Source organism: Aptenodytes patagonicus, chromosome 2 (assembly GCF_965638725.1).
Source record: "Aptenodytes patagonicus chromosome 2, bAptPat1.pri.cur, whole genome shotgun sequence".
Classification (NCBI taxonomy): Eukaryota; Metazoa; Chordata; class Aves; order Sphenisciformes; family Spheniscidae; genus Aptenodytes; species Aptenodytes patagonicus.
In genome coordinates, this window is record NC_134950.1 from 137,943,090 (window position 1) to 137,960,879 (window position 17,790).

Below are 17,790 nucleotides of genomic sequence, written 5' to 3' on the forward strand. Positions count from 1 at the left end.
GACAAATAGCTACTGCGGTGAACCTTGATGATACTGGAGACAACTGGGCCTAATAAAAGCAGCATTTTATTTATAAGGTGCAATTAAAATCCTGAGTTTAACTTTCAAGTTTCATATAATGAGACCAGTGTTTTAACAAATGGTACTGAAAGTACCATTAAGGGAACTGTGATAGTAAAAGATTATCTGCAAAAATGTAGCATTTGCAGTGCACCTTTGTTCATTCCAAAAAATGTAAATGTCTACCCACCAGACTGTCTGCTCCGGAGGGTAAACCACTTAAAAGTCTTGCTATTCAAATGGATATGGCAAAAATACTCTAAAAATCTGTTTCATTACTGATAATGCTCTAATTCTGTCTATGCACTAGAGTGTAATCACTTACGGTATTGACTCATGTTTTGCTGGTAAATGGCTCTCTGTCATAGCAACCTGTTTTCCCCCAGCAAAAAGTGTTTTATTTGCTGCCATGAAAACTGCGGCTATCCACCCACTCAGATACGAGCACAACACTTACTGCAAATGTCACAACAATGATTATGAAACAACAGCAATGTGAGTCATGCGGGATTACAGCAAAACAAGTGATATTTTGGGTGATTTTGGAACACTTATCCCATTATTAGAAACTTCTGTACTTTGTGTATCTGATGAAAAATTGGTTAGATATATAGCCTTTGAGAGCTGGCAGCTAATGCTAAACTAGAAAAGAGATATGTAGCAGTTTGGCTGCTGTTAAACTACCAAAGAAAATCCCACTGAAATCAAAATGCACTGAAATTGAGATTTATGGAAAAATGTTTGAGCCCACAGGACCACAGCATTAACAGTCAAGTAACCAGGGAGGTAAAGAAATCCCCAACTGGATCCAGAAATGGAAGTCAGTAGTTTCAGCTTCTTAGCACACTTCCAGTGAGCTAAGTGACCGACTCCAGCACGCAGAGCTCAACTTCTAAAGGGACTTTTTAGGCTCATTTGCACATGTGTGATTGTATGGTGGGGCTATAACTTCTGATGTCTGGCACAGTAATGGCAAATGATATGCAATGCGGTGTTCTATTAATAAACAGAATACAATTCTGTTCATTCTTGCTACAACCTTTCCAAATCTCCCCAAACAGAGATTGCCAGTCTGACCAGATTGTATGCCTGTCTGATGGTGGTTCAACACTGTGGGCAAGTGTCCAGAAACTATAACAGGCAAAGTAACAAGCACCGTTTATCAGTCTGAGACATTATTCCCTTTGCATTTTGTAGTATCCTCAAGTCAATACAGGATCTAATTGGACAAGATTTCCTGTTTAATACAGCACTAACACCCACATATTACAAACTTCTATCGAAAACATGACCAATATTAAAATATACCATTTAATTCCACTGAACTAGGAGCTGATCTAATCCAAATGATGGATCTTACTCTGCATCATTTAAAGTTCTTTGCAATCACATACAGAGGGGCTATGAGGCAAGACCACATGTTAGCCATCAATGCAATTTTTTTTTCTTTTTGGTTACGGGCCAGAGAGAGGCTACTAATCAGTGTGCAGAGGTCACCCACCTGCCCCCTGGATCATAGTTCACACACACAATTAATTCATTATGGGGAAAAGTCACTGCTGGAGGTTGAACTGCCCATTCCAGGTTTTTCTGAGGAGAATGTCCTGCCACTGACCTGGAGAAATAGCTCCATTAGCTAAAACTCTGTTAAATCACATTTTCTTATGCAATTTTTCTAACATAAACAGTATAAACCAACAACTAATAGAAAACTGCCACCAAAGCAGGAATTGCTTTAAGTATAGGCACGGGATACAGAATATTGTGGAATTTGATTCTCTCTTAGTTGCATTAGTTTATTGTCCCTTTACAATATTGACACGGAAAGCATGACTTAGGCATGTCGTCTATGCTAAATGAGGTTTATCACAACTGATTTACCATCTGCATTTCTGTTGTTATAGGCACGTATGTATGAAACAGAATAAGAAGTAGTTAAGATTCCTTCCGTGTACAATCTTGCTTTACAAAACAAGTATCCAAGACTCCTGGCATGTCAGTTATGTTGGTAAGCACTGCCCTGATACGGAAACTGAGGTACAGTAAAATAAAAGGCAGATGTGAAAAAGGATTTAGTCACCTAACTCCGATACTGTAATTAAACAAATCTCTTTCAGCAGCCATGTGGTCCCTGGAACCTGGGACTACCTTAACTCACATGTGCTAGGGTCACCAATGCCTAAATCACTCTTTTGCACGTGAAAGTTCTTCATCAGCGTTCGGCACTGTGCACCTTTTCAGGTTATCCCAGAAGGTAACGTTCTGCAACACAGATGCTTCCAAGTTCCTTCCATAACTCCCTCCCACTCTTCCAGTAGCATTACTGCTGGTTTTGTTTGGACTTTTGTTACCAAAGAGTCTCCTGAACATGCATCTCATATATGAAGATGTATCTCATATATAACATACTCCAATGTCAGCCTTCAGTGTCCTGGTATCCCTGGTAATTATATCTTCTGCAATTACTCTGTTTGTGAGTATGATCAAATTGAAGTTTCATATCTCTCCAGTCTAGACATCTGAGCAATTGTCTGCTCAGTAAAGAAAAAGAGTCTTACCTCAGCTTGAATGTTAGATGGCAAAACTGAGGTTTCATTTTCTGTTATACTGCTGGTCGGACCATTGCTTGGGGAACTGGGACCTGATCCAGGGGAGCTGCTACTGACTGAAGATTCTGAAAAACAGATTAAGCATACATGAATTTCACGCTGGAAAGGATCACATGATCTTGATTAATTGTATACTCTTATGGCACAGGTTTTTTTTGCTGTTGAAAAGTATCTATCAGTTATGCTATTTACTTACGTTAAAGATTTTTAATTCATCCTCCATTTCTTTTGGTTTTCCTTTTACAGTGCTAACAAGGAAAGATACTCCTGGTCTTTCCCCTTCTGATCTGTCTGCTTCACAAAGGAAGAATTTACTATTTATTTTTCCCACAAAGATGGTATGATACTCAGTATCAGGCAGAGATACAGACATAGAACTTGTAATGAGTAAAAAGAAAAGGAAGTCTTTGCTTTTTAATTGCAAAGAGTCCTGCCTCTGTAAGAGATCACAATGACAGAGATAGCAGGCTTGCAAAGGTCACGATAACATGTCATCAATTCATGAGGCCTACTGCCATCTCCCTTCTGTTTAGAAAGGGGATGAGCCCATTGCGGACTAATCATTACATATGCAAGTAATAATGGCAAAGTATACACCACTTTCACTACAGCTTTGGCACAAACATGAAGGAATATTTACAGCATACAAAAATCTTAAAGTAGCATTTGAAAGGCTGTATGTTATCGTGTTTTAAAATTTCCCGAGTTCTGTCTAAGATAAAGGGGAAGAGGATGATGTCATTGTGTGTTGTTGTATTGAGTTATTCTAATCCTACACTGATATAAATTAAATTTATGTAATGGAAACAATTAACAAGGTTAAAGATGGAAGAGCGCAGCATTAGTAGAGGTAAGCCTGTTTCATGCGATAGCTTTCAAATTGAAGTACTCAAGAAGTTAAAATAATTAATATCTAAATGTGGCAATAAGTATTCTACAGCCACTTCTTTGCTTCTTCACTCTTTCTGTCTCAGTTCACATGCAAAACCATATCCTTACTTTGACTGAAATTACTGGGAGATTTCCTAGCTGTTTCTTGGACCTGTTGCTCTTTCCTACTAGAGCTGACTTTGATTTACTGAAGTGAATCCGTACTCAGCTATGCTAACTGGTCAGGTAAAGTTCTTGCATCGTATTCTCACTAGTTTTCATAGAAGAGAAGAAACACAAACTTATTATTTTTTCTCATTTTTTTAAAAAGTACAATAGCACTTAAAGTATAAATAGGCATTTAAATAAAGGGCTATTTTCAGTTAAAAGGATAAAAAAAATAGGAGCAAAAGGCTTCTGCCAGAAATGTTTGATCAGGGAAGTTTTGATTATGAAAGGTGCAAAATGTCATATAGCCGATATTAATAATTACAATGGCAATCTGTAAGGCTCTAAATTATTGTCAGAGTTAGGAAGAGAACACATTTGTTTTCGGGCTTCTGCTCTTTCAATGGCTGCAGAAAAAAATTCCTCGGTGTTTCACTTTATACCTTACTTGTAAGTGTACAAAATATAAAGAAATCAGCTAAAACTACGAAGCGGAGATCAAGAATCTCGTAAGAGCTTCAGCAAATGGAAATAATAAATTAGCTGTAAAAAATTCTAATCTGGAAATAACTTACTGGGAAAGTAATATCAGATAGGTGTGTTTGCGCTTTGTATTAGCATCCGCATTTCCCATGGGAGATGGGAAGTGGGAGATGCAAGACCCAAAATGTTGTCCATGTACAGAAGACACAAATTAAGGGAAGAGACTATTCTTGTTTTCTTCTTTGATGCCCCTGGCCACCAACAGTCTACCATTTCTTTGTTCTTGTACAGGCTGTTGTAAAGTACTGGTTTCCAAGCTGGTTTGAAAGTATGACTTTCAAATTGACAATGACTTTTCAGTAAGTGGGAGAAAGCTGTAGATTACAAGCTATTTATACACAACCATTTATTTAATATGGTTTTCTTTTCAGCAGCAGAAAAAACAAGATACAACCATTTGTTTAGCAAACAGTTTCGATTCCAAAATACCACCACTATTCTGCGAGCAGTCGCAGCTGATACAGAATTTCTCCATTCTTAATTACCTGTCACCTCGAAGAGTCGCTTCTTGAATGAACAGACAACATGTCCATCCTTCCTCCTGAGTAAAGGACTGCTTCTCCTTTCTGTCACCTTTTGTTTTAACCGTGAACGTACCTTCAAATTGGGCTCTGAAGCTGGAAATGAAGAGAAGAAAATAAATAATTACAAATCAAATTACTGCTTTGTGTCAGACACCATTGACATTCCCTGTAGGACCTCATCTGATCCAAGGAGAGCTTGGAGGCAGAGATTTTACTGCCCATCCCCCCCAGCCATCCTGCTGCTCCTCATACAACTCCATTTTAGATTGGAGGCTAGGAAAGAGAGGAAGAGAGCTGAAAATCTTTGCATCCCAGTATTTTTCTCATCCCATTTCAACTCTGAAGTTACCCATTAATTATTGTTAATATCATAAGTATTAATTAGAGATGAATGCAACTTTTATTCTACATCATTTTCCTCTCTCTTGTAGGTGAAAACTTGCATGGAAATACAGCTTGGAACTTGGAACCTTATAATTGGATTATGGTCTGATGACAGAAATAGAGGGAAGCCTCCTCTGGTGCCTTTTGATTTCTCTTAGAAATATAAATTACGACAAGCCTTGCTGGCAGAACATTTCTTGGTCAGCAATTTTAGGCCCAGAACTTCAATGTTTTCTGAGTAACACACCAAACAACTAGATTTATAACAGTGTCCTAAGAACATTTACACAGAAAAATATATGCTCTGAAAACGAAGAAGTAGGATTGATTCCCAGAAAACCTAGGATTATATTTAATGCACCTTGGGCAAGTTCCACCTTTGTTTCCTAAATGGACGTGGTCTTTTCATATGAAGGCCAGAGATGAAGCTCTGCTGTGCTTTTTACTTTGTGATATTTTTAGCATGATAAAATGTTTTGTGTACTCATTTATCCGTTCTTCTAAGTAAACCCTCTATCAAACAGACTGCTAAGAGCTAGTGAAAGATAATTGTGGAATAGAATTTGTTTCTATTTCCCTTTCTGGAACTGAGGCTTGGCTAAGCAATATCTCAAAATAGAGCGAGCTGGAAACTGGGATCGTTCTCTCTCCTATGCACAGACCTAAGCCCAGCCCCAAAGAAGGAGCAAGAGATAGCAGAAAAACAAAATAAATGAAATCTTCATTCAATTCAGCATTATACCATTTGTCACTTCGGAGCAGGAACTCAATCCTACACTTCTAATCCCAGTCCCTGCCCAGCATGTAATATTGCACATCTGTTTCCTACTGTCCCACTTGTTCCCTCAGGGATGGGGACGTTAGAAATGCTCATGCGAGAGCAAAGGGGCTGCACCTCTGCCGGAGCGCTGCTGTAACCCGTAGTGCCTGCAGTCGCGCGCTGGCCTTTGTCATGTACTACATCGCTCTTGGCAAGCGCTCCCTTCTAAGTGGCCTGTGCCTTGAGTGCATTTCAGACCAAGATACACAGGCTAGCAAAACACTGGAAATCTTTAATAATAACAATATTAACAAGAAATTTCATTTTTATCAGTTACTACCATTATTAAGACCAATGGTTCTAGTGATGGAGTACAGATGACTTGTTTGCTGTCTAAGATACCATTTGCTATGAAACTGAAAATATAACAATGGGCTAAGATTACACTACATGCTTTCACCACAGATCTCACCCAGGTACGATGACATTTGGAAGAAAAGGTGCTCACTCCTTTTGCACTTATGGTTATTTCGATTTATACTATTCCATACTCTTAAAATTTAGGAGAATATTTCCATACCCGTGACAGACTAATGTAATACAAATCCTCTGCAACACTCACTGGAGAAATGCTCCACTTCTATATGAATGTTTCATGCTTAGTCACAGTGATTGCCTTTCTATTTTTACCACATTCCCATCATATTCTACATCTGAATCAATCATATAAGCAGAGAAAGCAGACTTTGATGTCAATGTCTGAATTTATGAGCCATCTGAGAAGACAGCCCTTGCGTGAAAGATTAAGATCATTTTTAAATGGAAATAATCAATTTTAAAATGAAAAGGCATGAAGAAGAGTGTTTTTTAAATTGTAAAATAAACCTCCCAATAAAAAACAAAGCCAAGGTTTGAAGAGTGTTTGCTTCAAATACCGACTTTCTTGAACGTCTCCCATGAGACACTGCTAGCTCCTAACATGGTACCAGCTAGGACTTGATGGCTGGCAATAAGAATTCAGGTTTCAGTGCACTAAATGTATATATTTAACTGGTTTGAGGATGTCTGCTCCAATGGACAAAATGCAGCACTGGGAAGTGGTTTCTTGATTCTCGTCTGTGGATAAGGCATTAACTTGCTGTGTGACTGTAGGTCACCGTACCATCCTGCCCCACCGAAGCTGAAGAAGAATTATTGTTGACTGCAACAGGTATGGATCACAACAGCAATTCTATGTGCTTCAGTGCACTCCTACATGAAGGCAGTAATAACACATCTATAATTGTCAACTCTCTTCTGATAGTTCAAAAGGCACAATTAAGTATTTTAAGCTTCAAGGATAGAGCTGTGGATTAAAATTATAAATGTATATACATATACATACACACAGACTGCCCCAAGCACATACATGAGACTATTTAGAAATTATTTTAATCCTTTAAACTCTGAAATGCGAACAAGTGAGCAAAAAGTGAAAATAAATTTTTCAAACTTTTTTTTTAAATTAAATTGTTCCCCTAGTATTTGCAAGGGACTTGGAAAGCCTTAGTGGGAAATGGTGAAGAGTTATTGTAATTAATCTGCCTTATGTTTCAAATGAGTATTAGGTTCAATACTTTAACTAGTTGTTCTTAGAAGTGGGGTATATATAGAGGGATAATGCTCAAAATAACTGTTTTGCATTAGCCACCCCTGTATGTATTTCTGCTGCACATTATTTGCTCAGCTTAATTAATCCACTGCCAAGGCTGACTATGTTCATCACCCAAAGCATTCTCCATGTGGAAAAGAAGTGTTACATGGGGAACCAGTGCCAAATAACTTCTGAGGCTAAAGCTTTACTCACCAGCTTGCTGCAGAGTAGCTTCCTCATGCAGATACAAACCCCTAAGAATTAACCTTTTTTTGCTCCATTAATACCACAAAATCATTGAAAAGACCTTCATGCAGTCTATTACTTTATGCGGTGATCCAACCATAAACCAAGACACTGACTCAGCAAGATAATTAATGCACATGGCTAACTTTCTGTACACCAAGCATCCCGCTGGGGTCCAGGACTCAAAACTAGATTAATTCTACCCCATACAGGATATGTCCTATAGCTCACCTTCCTGAGGAAATAGGGCCTCTCTACAGCGCTGGAGGTGCTGAATGAGGTTGGGTTTGCTGGGTTAGATGCCTGCAACTATAGTGGGCTGAATCATCTGACCAAGGAGCCAGAAAGCCAGAGACAAGAGAAAAACAAGCATGTGGCTGGGAGTGTGGCAGATGAGGAAAACAGGACTGCACGTTTTCATGGCAGCAGGCTGGTAGGTTGGGGCTATTCATCTAAAAACCTGCTAAGAACCAGTATACATCTGATATTGGTCTAATTGGTCACTATTAGCCTAGCCTCCTTGCTCCACAAATCTTTGCACTTCTACTACACTTAGCACTTTGGAACAAGTAATAATCAGTTACTTGGAGAAAAGGAAAATATATTATCTGAGAGTGTTTTGTTGCAAAGAAAACAAAAAGACACAGCTATTTTCTCTGAAGGCCATCAAAGCCCGTGTCATTGATCTCGATGGGAATCAGTTGATACCCATTTGAGCAATTCACTCAAGTGGACTTCAGGAAAGACTAGCCTGAAAATGACTTTGTTTATGTAACTCTGCAGCATAATTTCGAATAATGAGACGTTGCACTAACATGGCTTGTTCAGTCTCATCACTATTACCTGGCTTATTCTCTTTTTAGTGCTAGTAATAATGAACTGGTATTACTCTTTAAATGACTGTAAGTGGGAAACATGTATGAAAGATACAGAAAGTATTAGTTTAAACAACAACAGAAGATATCACAGGCAACCCAAGGATTGGTTACCTAACTCCTTGGCATGACTTGTAATTAACTCTACAGAACTGAGAACTTTGGTTCTAGGTGAAGAAGGAAGACAGCGTCTCAATGATTTTTCTCATCTTTTATGGCAGCTTCATATAACAGGAAAGAAGTAAGTAACTGTACTGTTAAAAATGGAAAATATACAGGCTTCTATATAGGTACACATTAATTTCATCACAACAACCATCATTGCTCAGGTGAAAGAAAACTATTCTCTCCTGAGGAACATGATACTGAAGCACAATCATGAGAGGTAGGAAAATTATTTGGTGAAGTCATTATGTCCTATACTCCACTTTGCTTAATATTAGCAATTTGCAGATACTAGCATTAAAGAATATAGCCTGGGGCCAAATTGCTCCCAAATGAGCTGAGGTTTTTTTGACAGGGCTTTGCTTCACTGTTTCTTTTTATTAAACACACAGAGATATTTAAGAAGAAGGGATAAAAATCCTTTCTACGCATGGGGAGAGGACATATATATGAAGGGAATGTAAAAGATAATAATGCACTACTTTCTGATGGTTCCTGGAACACAGTAGTACTTTTGTATCAGAAGAGCGTGTGCCAACTTCAAATCAGCATTTAATGAACCCAGGCAGGAAATGGGGGATGGGAGAGGGTGCATAGCGAGCAGGTCCTCATCTCGAGGCTAAAGCCATATATAGGAAACCTGAAGAACAGAAAGTGAGCTTTTGTCCAGACTTCGAAAGGCTCTAAAGTGAAAGCATTTCCTTTTCCTCGCTGGCAGCCTGGCTTAGAAAAGCTGTGGGGCAGTCGAGGTAAATGATGCTAAATTTGGCTACAAAGATTCCAACAACAGCACGAGCAAAAGCGGCAAAATTCACATCTTACTTGAGAATGATAAATTGCTCCCTATTGCCCAGGCACCAGCTGTTATCACTAAGATTGTTTTGAAACAATAACTTGGACTTCTCTAATGTTTTTAAGTCAACAGAAACAATTAAGAAACAAAGACTTCATGATCCTGAAGTAAATCTTCACTGGTATTCTCTGCTTCTTTAGCTGTCATTTTTTTAAGCTGTGAAGGGTCATATATTATACTGATTTGAATATATTCTATGCTGTACTCCATGCAGGAGTTATTGTTTATTCCTGCCTTATATCTAACAAGTATTAATAAAGGAATACATAGTCAAGGAATCTTTCTTTTTTCACACTACATAGGTTGTTATTTTTTATACTGTTGCACTAGAGACCCATGCACAGATAAGCATTATGTGCTTTACAACACACAACCATGACAGGCCATGCCTGAGATAGCTTAAAGTCTAAGCTATAGGACAAAAGGATGATGTATGGGTATAGACCAACAGAGGTACAAGAGAAAATAATGAGATGGTACTACTGATTATCACGATGGTGGTATTGCCAGCATACCAGTGGCTTATCCTTTGTCAAGTTTCTTTCTAGCACTGTGGCAACTGAGAATTTTCAAGAAGATACTGAATGTGGATAATGCGATAACTTTGCGATCCCTGTCATGATTTCACTTGAAGCAGGAGGAGCAGAATGGGAGAAAACATACTGTGAAGAGATCCTCATTTTGTTGGGTCCATTGCATAGCACAACAGGTTCCTGGTCCATGCTGTGGGCTCCCAGTGACCGTGGTAATACACGTAAGTAACAAAGCAGCCTGCCTGTCTATGCCATGCCAGGACCTGGAGATCAAGGAAAAAGTCAAATCCCACCTCACTACTGCACCAATGAAAATAGCCAGAAGAGGCATATCTAAGGTTCCTAAGAAGCTAGTCTGAGGGTAGTGGGCTAGGGAGAAACTTCCCAGTTTACCCCTCAGGGATGTAGGTAGAATGAAAGGCACAAGATACTGCTATGCACCATCAGAAAGGACAAATGAGGAGATAGCCTGGGCTTCCTCACCAGAACTATGAATGCAACCAAAGCCAGGCAGAAAGGCAGAGAACACAGGTCAGGTACCAAAACTGTTTCCAGCTTCCTCAGCTGCTTTGTGGAGAGCTGCTAATGAGTTTGTCCTTCTGAGAGACCCAACGGTCTCACAGCCTTTCCTCTGCTGCACGTGGTTCTTGCAGACGTATAAATAGTCTCTGCTCTGCATGGAGTTTCTGACTTCTGCTCTGGCTTCCTGTAGGCAGCCACAGACTGTTTCAGCCACCCCCACATAGCTGAATATATTAGGCATCGGCAAGATGAGCAGTGACTTTTTGTTTTCATACATGACTGACTGACATTTGCTGTAAAAGGCCACGTCCTGATACAAGACAATACTAGACAACGAACATGTGGGACAGCCTCCCCGCTGGCTGGCAGACTGGGAGATACCGGCGTGTAGTACAATTTGGTATGTTCAATGACTTCTAAATTCTGGTAATTTAAAATGCCATTTCTGAAAGAGTTTGAAATTAGATTCATGGGACTGAAAGCTACTTACACATGCCCTCTAAAGCTCTTCCAAGTGGACCTGACCACTGGGTGGTCCTAACGAGGCGGGAGCACCAGATACAGCAGTACAGGATGGAGACACTTTGTTTTTCTGGCTTCTATCACCTAATGTGTTTTCAGCATACACCGAAACTGTTTCCCGTACAACCATTCGCTTTAAGGGGAGTGCTGGTCATATGTGAAACCCTTTAGTCCTTTGCTTTATTTTACTTTTGTAAAAGGTAGAATGCTTTATTTATTCAGACTAAGGTAAATATCCATTCCCTAAATAAAAAAACAGGTTTAGTGAAACACATGGTAAAAGAGCTAATTAGATTAGAGGGGATCTCGCAGCCCTTCAGCTCTCTTCAGGCTAAGGAAGCCAATTTAACAAGATTAGCGAATTTTCATTGATTTCCTAACGAAGGTTCAAATATGAAATATTCCCTGAAGCTGTTTTAAATATCTAACTTTTGCTTGTTATTCATTGCAGTCTGTATGAAACATAAAATTTCTGTTTTATTATCCATGCAAACAAGCGTTATCTTTCTAGGAATGATTTATTGAGTTAGATGTAGGAATTACTTAGTGTACTGCTTGCATTTAGCCAGAATTAGAGATCTTTATATTTTTCATAAAAAGCTGATCAGTGTGATATATTTCCTGTTGATATTTGTTCTGCATGTAACCTGTGAGGCAAAAGAACAGGTCTCGATAGAATTCTTAATAATTTCTATTCCTTAGCACAGAAACAGCATCTCCTTGCATTTGTACCACTCGGCTATATAGCGGTTTCAATGAGGCCATGGTTTCACTGGGCCTTTTGAGTCCTCACTACATGTCAAGTCTGCTGAAACCATGGCATATTATTGCTATGTCAGGTCCATCTTAATCTTCTTCCATGTAAACTAATATTCTGTTCCAATAATAAATAGGGGATTAAAAAGCAAATAATACTATACTGTCTTGAAACATAGAATAAAAGAACAAGGATATTTTAAAATTAATTCTCATCTTCCCTGCACAACTTTAAATTCTGTAATTTTTTTGCACTTTTATAGCACTTATGGGAGCCAAATCGCATCTGAGTTCTCAGGAGGTGTAGAGGAGAAAGAAGAAGGTGAAACGGGCCATGTAATAGAGGGCGTCCCTCATTTGAATGGTAATAACCAAATTTAGATACGCATGACTGGCAGTCCTTCTGGTTAGGTCTCCACTGGTTATTCTCGCCGCCACTTCTGACCACGTACACCAGTCGGTTCTAGCTGGGAAGAAGTAATGGGACTATAATACCATAGTTTCTGCAAATATAGCAAATCCCACTCTTCAGCCTAAATCCTTCTCCAACATCCACTGAATCATTAATTCTGCACAAGAAAAAATACTTTCTTCAGTGAAGAAGTGCCAGAGATAATCCCCTAGCCCCAAAAGTCAAGGCTTTTGCGGGGTCACAATTTAACCCCTAGATACATGATTTATTTTTTATAGAATAATCATGTTCATGATTATGTTGTTCCCCAAGCCCCATACAAGAAGAAATTAGTTAATAGGGTGATTAAATCCCACAGATTTTAATCTAGGAAAATATCCAGCAGTGATAACTCATTGATGGCAGGCAAAAAGTATAATTAATATTTCATCAACCTTCAGAAATTCATAATGAAACACCATCACTTTCTCCCCCAGTTTAATGGGGCATCAATGTCATCAGTAGGTGAGAGCTGGGCAGGTCTAGATTGCTGAAGCATACTCTTTAGAGTTGTCCAAAGGCAACACAGAGTACAGGATGCCAAAAAAACAAAAGCAACCTAAACACAGTATATCTTGCTTTCCTAGCAGATGAGAACTATGGGCCAAATTCAGCTCAAGAGTAGGAAGGCACTTCAGCTCCACTGAAGACAAATGAAGATAAAATTTGCCCCAAAGTTGTTTGGACTTTCAAAACATGTTTGCCTAACTTCTGTAGGCAAGGTTGACTTTGTGAAAGGATGTCTCCATGTTAAGCGAAGTGAGAAAAAACCCACCTGTTTAAAGTATTAATTAGATGTTGACACTGCACCTTCACAATGAAACTGAATTAAAACAAGTTTACTCTTAGATAGGTTCTTTATGCTCTGGGACATAATTCCAGTCCCCTATAACTTAATTAGCTAAATATACAATGTAGCCTTCCATCTGGTAGAGTAATTTAACAGGAATAATTGTGCACCACCATAACTCAACAAGACACTGAGGAAAACCATTGAAATGCTATTTCCTTTCCTTTGGAAGAGAATTATGTACAATTTCAGCATGCTTTGCATTTCTAACAGTTAAAGCCAACAGGGAGGTATCACTCTCATTTATATTACTTTCCCATGAGAAAATCAAAAGCAAAGTACAAAGCTTATGCCGTTGTTCATGAATGGCTCTGTAATACTTACTTGGCTTTAGCCAGAACATGTTATTTGGCAGCTAAAACCCTTAATTAGAGTTGTGGGTTTGAACAGATTTTTTAGTGAAACTATGTTTTGCAGGAGTTTGGAGAAGTGCAATCTTTACTAACCAACGTCTTCTATTTTGGATGATCTGATACCATGTGATTTCCACTTTTCACTTCTCTGTTTCTCTCTTTTTGCCATCTTTTAGATGTTCTTGTTTACTTTTCTAAAAGTTTTCAACTGTCCCTGCCCTAGATACAGCGGAAGAAAAATCCTAGTCCCACTGAAATCAAACAGGACAGTTTCTACTGACTTCAAAGAGTCTCAGATTTTATATGCAATATTTTGTAACTTAATTATCCAGAGGGAATAGACTTTGAAATGCCCATTAAAACCATTCCACTTCATTTTCAATGGACATTATGCTCTTAAAATGCTTTACATTTTAGGACTGCTCCCTGCTTCTTATTTAAGCAGTTTCCTTTAGGTTCAAAAGTCAAAAAGGTGTCTAGTATCTGATTACTTGCTTATCAAAAAGTTACGCAAGCTACTTGTTAATGCTAATTTATAAAACGTTTCTGAAAACATACACAGTTTGTGTAAGAAAACCTTTATGTAACCACATGAAGCAGAACTTTGTAATTCAATTTTAGCTATACATTGGGCAGTAAAAGGAGAACTAAGATAGTATTTAGACCAAGATTGTATAATTACTCTAGCCATCAAGAAGGTTCAGTATCTAGCACAACAGAGTAATTACTGGCAAGACAGAAAGTGATGTATATACAAGTAGTAGGATTTTTGCTAAAACAGAAATACAGTGAAAAACCTTCATCCAGGTCATCTTGAAACTAAGAATCACCCACGCGTAACACCTTTGCTTCCTGCACTTAAAAGTAAGTGTTAAATAAAATATATTAGAGGAACAATCTTCCACTGATGGGAAGACTATGATGGTCTTTATGGGACTCATCCTGGTGATGACTCCTGTTGAATCCTGGTGCAGGCCCTGGCAACTTTCATGATACCAAAGCATACCTACACAAGTTCTTTTCTCTCTGACAGTGTCATTAAGACTACCCTAGCATTAATTTTTATTTAGTTTTAAGCTATCTCAAAAGTTTTCCCCTCTAACTTGAGCTAAATTAGCGTGACAGGGCATCCCTCCTCACCCCCAGCTTAGGAGGCTGCAGAACCCTGATGGACCCAAGACGACTGCAGCCCAGCACAGTAGCTACAATGGTATTACATTTCCTTAGAGCTCCTGGCTCCTGGGGGCTGAACTCTGTTTTGGCCTGTTCATTACATGAATCCGGAAGAAGCCGTTAACAACAGTTTGCTTCAGATTCACTCTTCAATTGCAAGTGAAAGTTTCTTCTCTTTCTAAAACCTCTTACTACTAATTACACCCTCTCAAGTTATTGAAGTCATTGATAGTGAATTTAGGAAGGCTAAAAAGTCTGGTGATTAATGGGAAGAGAAGTCAAGAAAAAGAAGGGCTGGGAGTCAGGATGCCTCCCGCCCCCACTCACTCTGTGATAAGCACCGGTGATTTCCTTTGGGCACATCACCTAGTCCAAATTTGTCAAGACTGTTCATTAACCCAGGAAAACAAAGACTCTGAGAGGCAGGAATGCTTAGCATCCCTGAAAAATGGGATAAAATGAGGAGAATCATATCATGTTTGCCTTGTTTCCCTGCTTCAATAAACAAAGTGCCTCTCCCATTTCTTGTGCTCACTCATAAACTCAGAGAAAAATAACGCTTCTCTCTACTGAGCTTGACTTCTTCATTTTGGCAGACATGGTAATTGAGGGTTTGGGATCCTCTACGCCTTTTTTTTTTACCGAAGACCAAAAGAAGTCCAGCTTTTTCATATACTGTTACTTCACAGGAGAGTGTTCTCCTAGAAAATGCAAAGAGAAATGGAATTTGGTGGCACAAAAGGGAAAGGGAGAAAAACTTTCACACACGAAATGTTTTTCTTCTCAGTTTCAACTGCTCCAGTAAAGTACTGAGTCACTAAGTGCAGAAAGAATAATGGTAAGGAAATATTCTAATTAATTTCTTTTTAAAAAAAATTACATCTGCTGAGTTCTCATTCGGGAATCTTTCACTCTCATTACACAAGAGCTATGATGTTATTCTACTGCCTAATCAGGTTAACTTAATATGGTTTTTACAAAGTGATCTTCATGACTGTGCAGCACAGCCTTCTTCCTCTCTTTCATCACAATATTAAACAATCCTTCATCTCCTCTTTTTTCCTGTACGAAATTACATAATTTCCCCCCTCCAAGCAAGAACCTTGTACTATTTGCTATTTAAAAAAAACCCATGCTGTATTTCCATTGAGCATGCTTCCAATTTTTGGAAAGCGAGCTACAAGCATCTTTTCAAATAGTACTATTGTGAGTGATCTTTAGATCCCCAAGCAAAATGCAAGTTGTAAGCTTACAACTCCATCAGCAAGGAAAGATTCAGCTGGCATAAAACCAAAATAAATAGAAATACTGATTGACATTCCCATTCTGCCATGATTATGCTAAACTTGGGAAAGAAAAAACAGTTTATACTTGATATGATGATGTCCCCACGAATTTCTTCCAACAAAAGCCAAAACATGAGGCAAAATGCGGATATTCCATCTATACCAACATTTTAGAAAAGCATGCAGCCTCAGTTAGAGAGCTAACCTTTATTGGAATTTACTGGCTTTTGCTGGTTTGCATCAACACTTGCACACAGAAAATGAAAAGTTACAGGCTGAAGAAAATGCAAATGTTATGACCATTTGCCAGAATTTCTGCATTTATTTTGACAAGGTAAAAAAAATGCAAAAAACTTTCTTTGAAAAGCACTTCTACCCTATCAAACCCATGGTGTTCCCTATATTTTTGTTAGTTTTACAATAACCTCTTCAAGCAGATAATATTTTCCCGGATAGATAGACATAGAATTATGGAGATCAACAATCAGAAGTTCCCCATATTAAATGATCAGGTCTTCAAAAGTGCACAGCTCCCATCAGAGCTCTTACAATAGTCAGTATGAATTTCAAAAGTGTTCAGTAATAGGGAGGAATTTTCCAACCTCTCTGGGTAATTTAGACACCATTAGTCTCATTGAAAGTTAATGAGCCATGTGCTGCTCAGGCTTTTGGGTGCTTTGCAGAAAACACATGTTACGACTGGTATCCATGGTGAAAGTTGTGGGCATTTTTAAAATTTGATCTTACGGTGTTTAGGCTAAGTTCTGCTCTTAGCTACAGATGTGTAGCTTCTCCTTCTGGTATATTTATCTGCCCAATGAAGCAATAGCTCCCCTTGCTCTGCTCTTTTGAAAGTCTGTCAACACAGAGCATATGAATGCAGCTGCGCAGAGCTGCATATCCTGGCCTCTAGCCCCTAGGACAGTCCCAATCCTCCATCCAGCTAAGCTGCGTGAAGCCTACTGCTGACAAGTTCTGCTGCATCTTGTACAGAAAGGAATAATCCACACCGCTGAGAGAGTTATTGAGTAACCATAGTCACTGCACTAGGATGTTAACTCTGGTACCTTACTGTAAACATAGAAAGAGCAAGACTCTTCAGTCTTTCCCTAGTTATCTATGCATCCCATCATTCTAGATGCTAGAAGAGTAAAAGTTACACAGAGTATTCTCCTCTTTACCATAGTCTCTCTGAATTCATTTTTAAAAGATTAATAAGGAGATGCCACTTCAGTACTAATTAAGCAAAGGTTAAATAGATTACTGAACAAGAAAGTGAGCAAACATGACTCATGATTTACAATGCCTGTGTGACACTCGGTGTTCCCGTAGCACTGAAAAACACGTTAGGATGTCAGGAGAGAATCATTCAGCTTTGCTGTCCATTAAATCTGATCTTAGAGCAACCGATTCAATCAGAATTATCTTCCAAGAGCATTGTATTAAAGTTGGAGAAGAGAAAGATACCTCTGTATTTTATATTATGAATATGGAAAATAAAATTGAGAAGCAAAACAAAGCTGCGATGAAAACCCACAACAGGTATTCCTTTCTTAAGGCTGAAAGGAATGTGAGGTCCGCTTTCATATGAATTGCTGACTTCATGCAGGTTCAGCACCACAGAGGGTTTACTAGGAGCCAGTGGCAATAAGCG

General features: G+C 38.7%; 1 protein-coding gene across 14 annotated transcripts in view; it reads right to left on the reverse strand.

Annotated features, from left to right (window-relative positions):
* Positions 1-17,790, reverse strand: part of HDAC9 (histone deacetylase 9) — a 499,339-nt gene that overhangs the window by 208,962 nt on the left and 272,587 nt on the right. For all 14 annotated transcript variants that reach the window (XM_076331372.1, XM_076331379.1, XM_076331374.1 and 11 more), the window contains 2 exons: positions 4,736-4,867; positions 2,619-2,734 (listed from right to left, as the gene is read on the reverse strand). In XM_076331372.1, the coding sequence (XP_076187487.1) occupies positions 2,619-2,734; positions 4,736-4,867 (248 nt within the window). The remainder of the gene's footprint in view (positions 1-2,618; positions 2,735-4,735; positions 4,868-17,790) is intronic.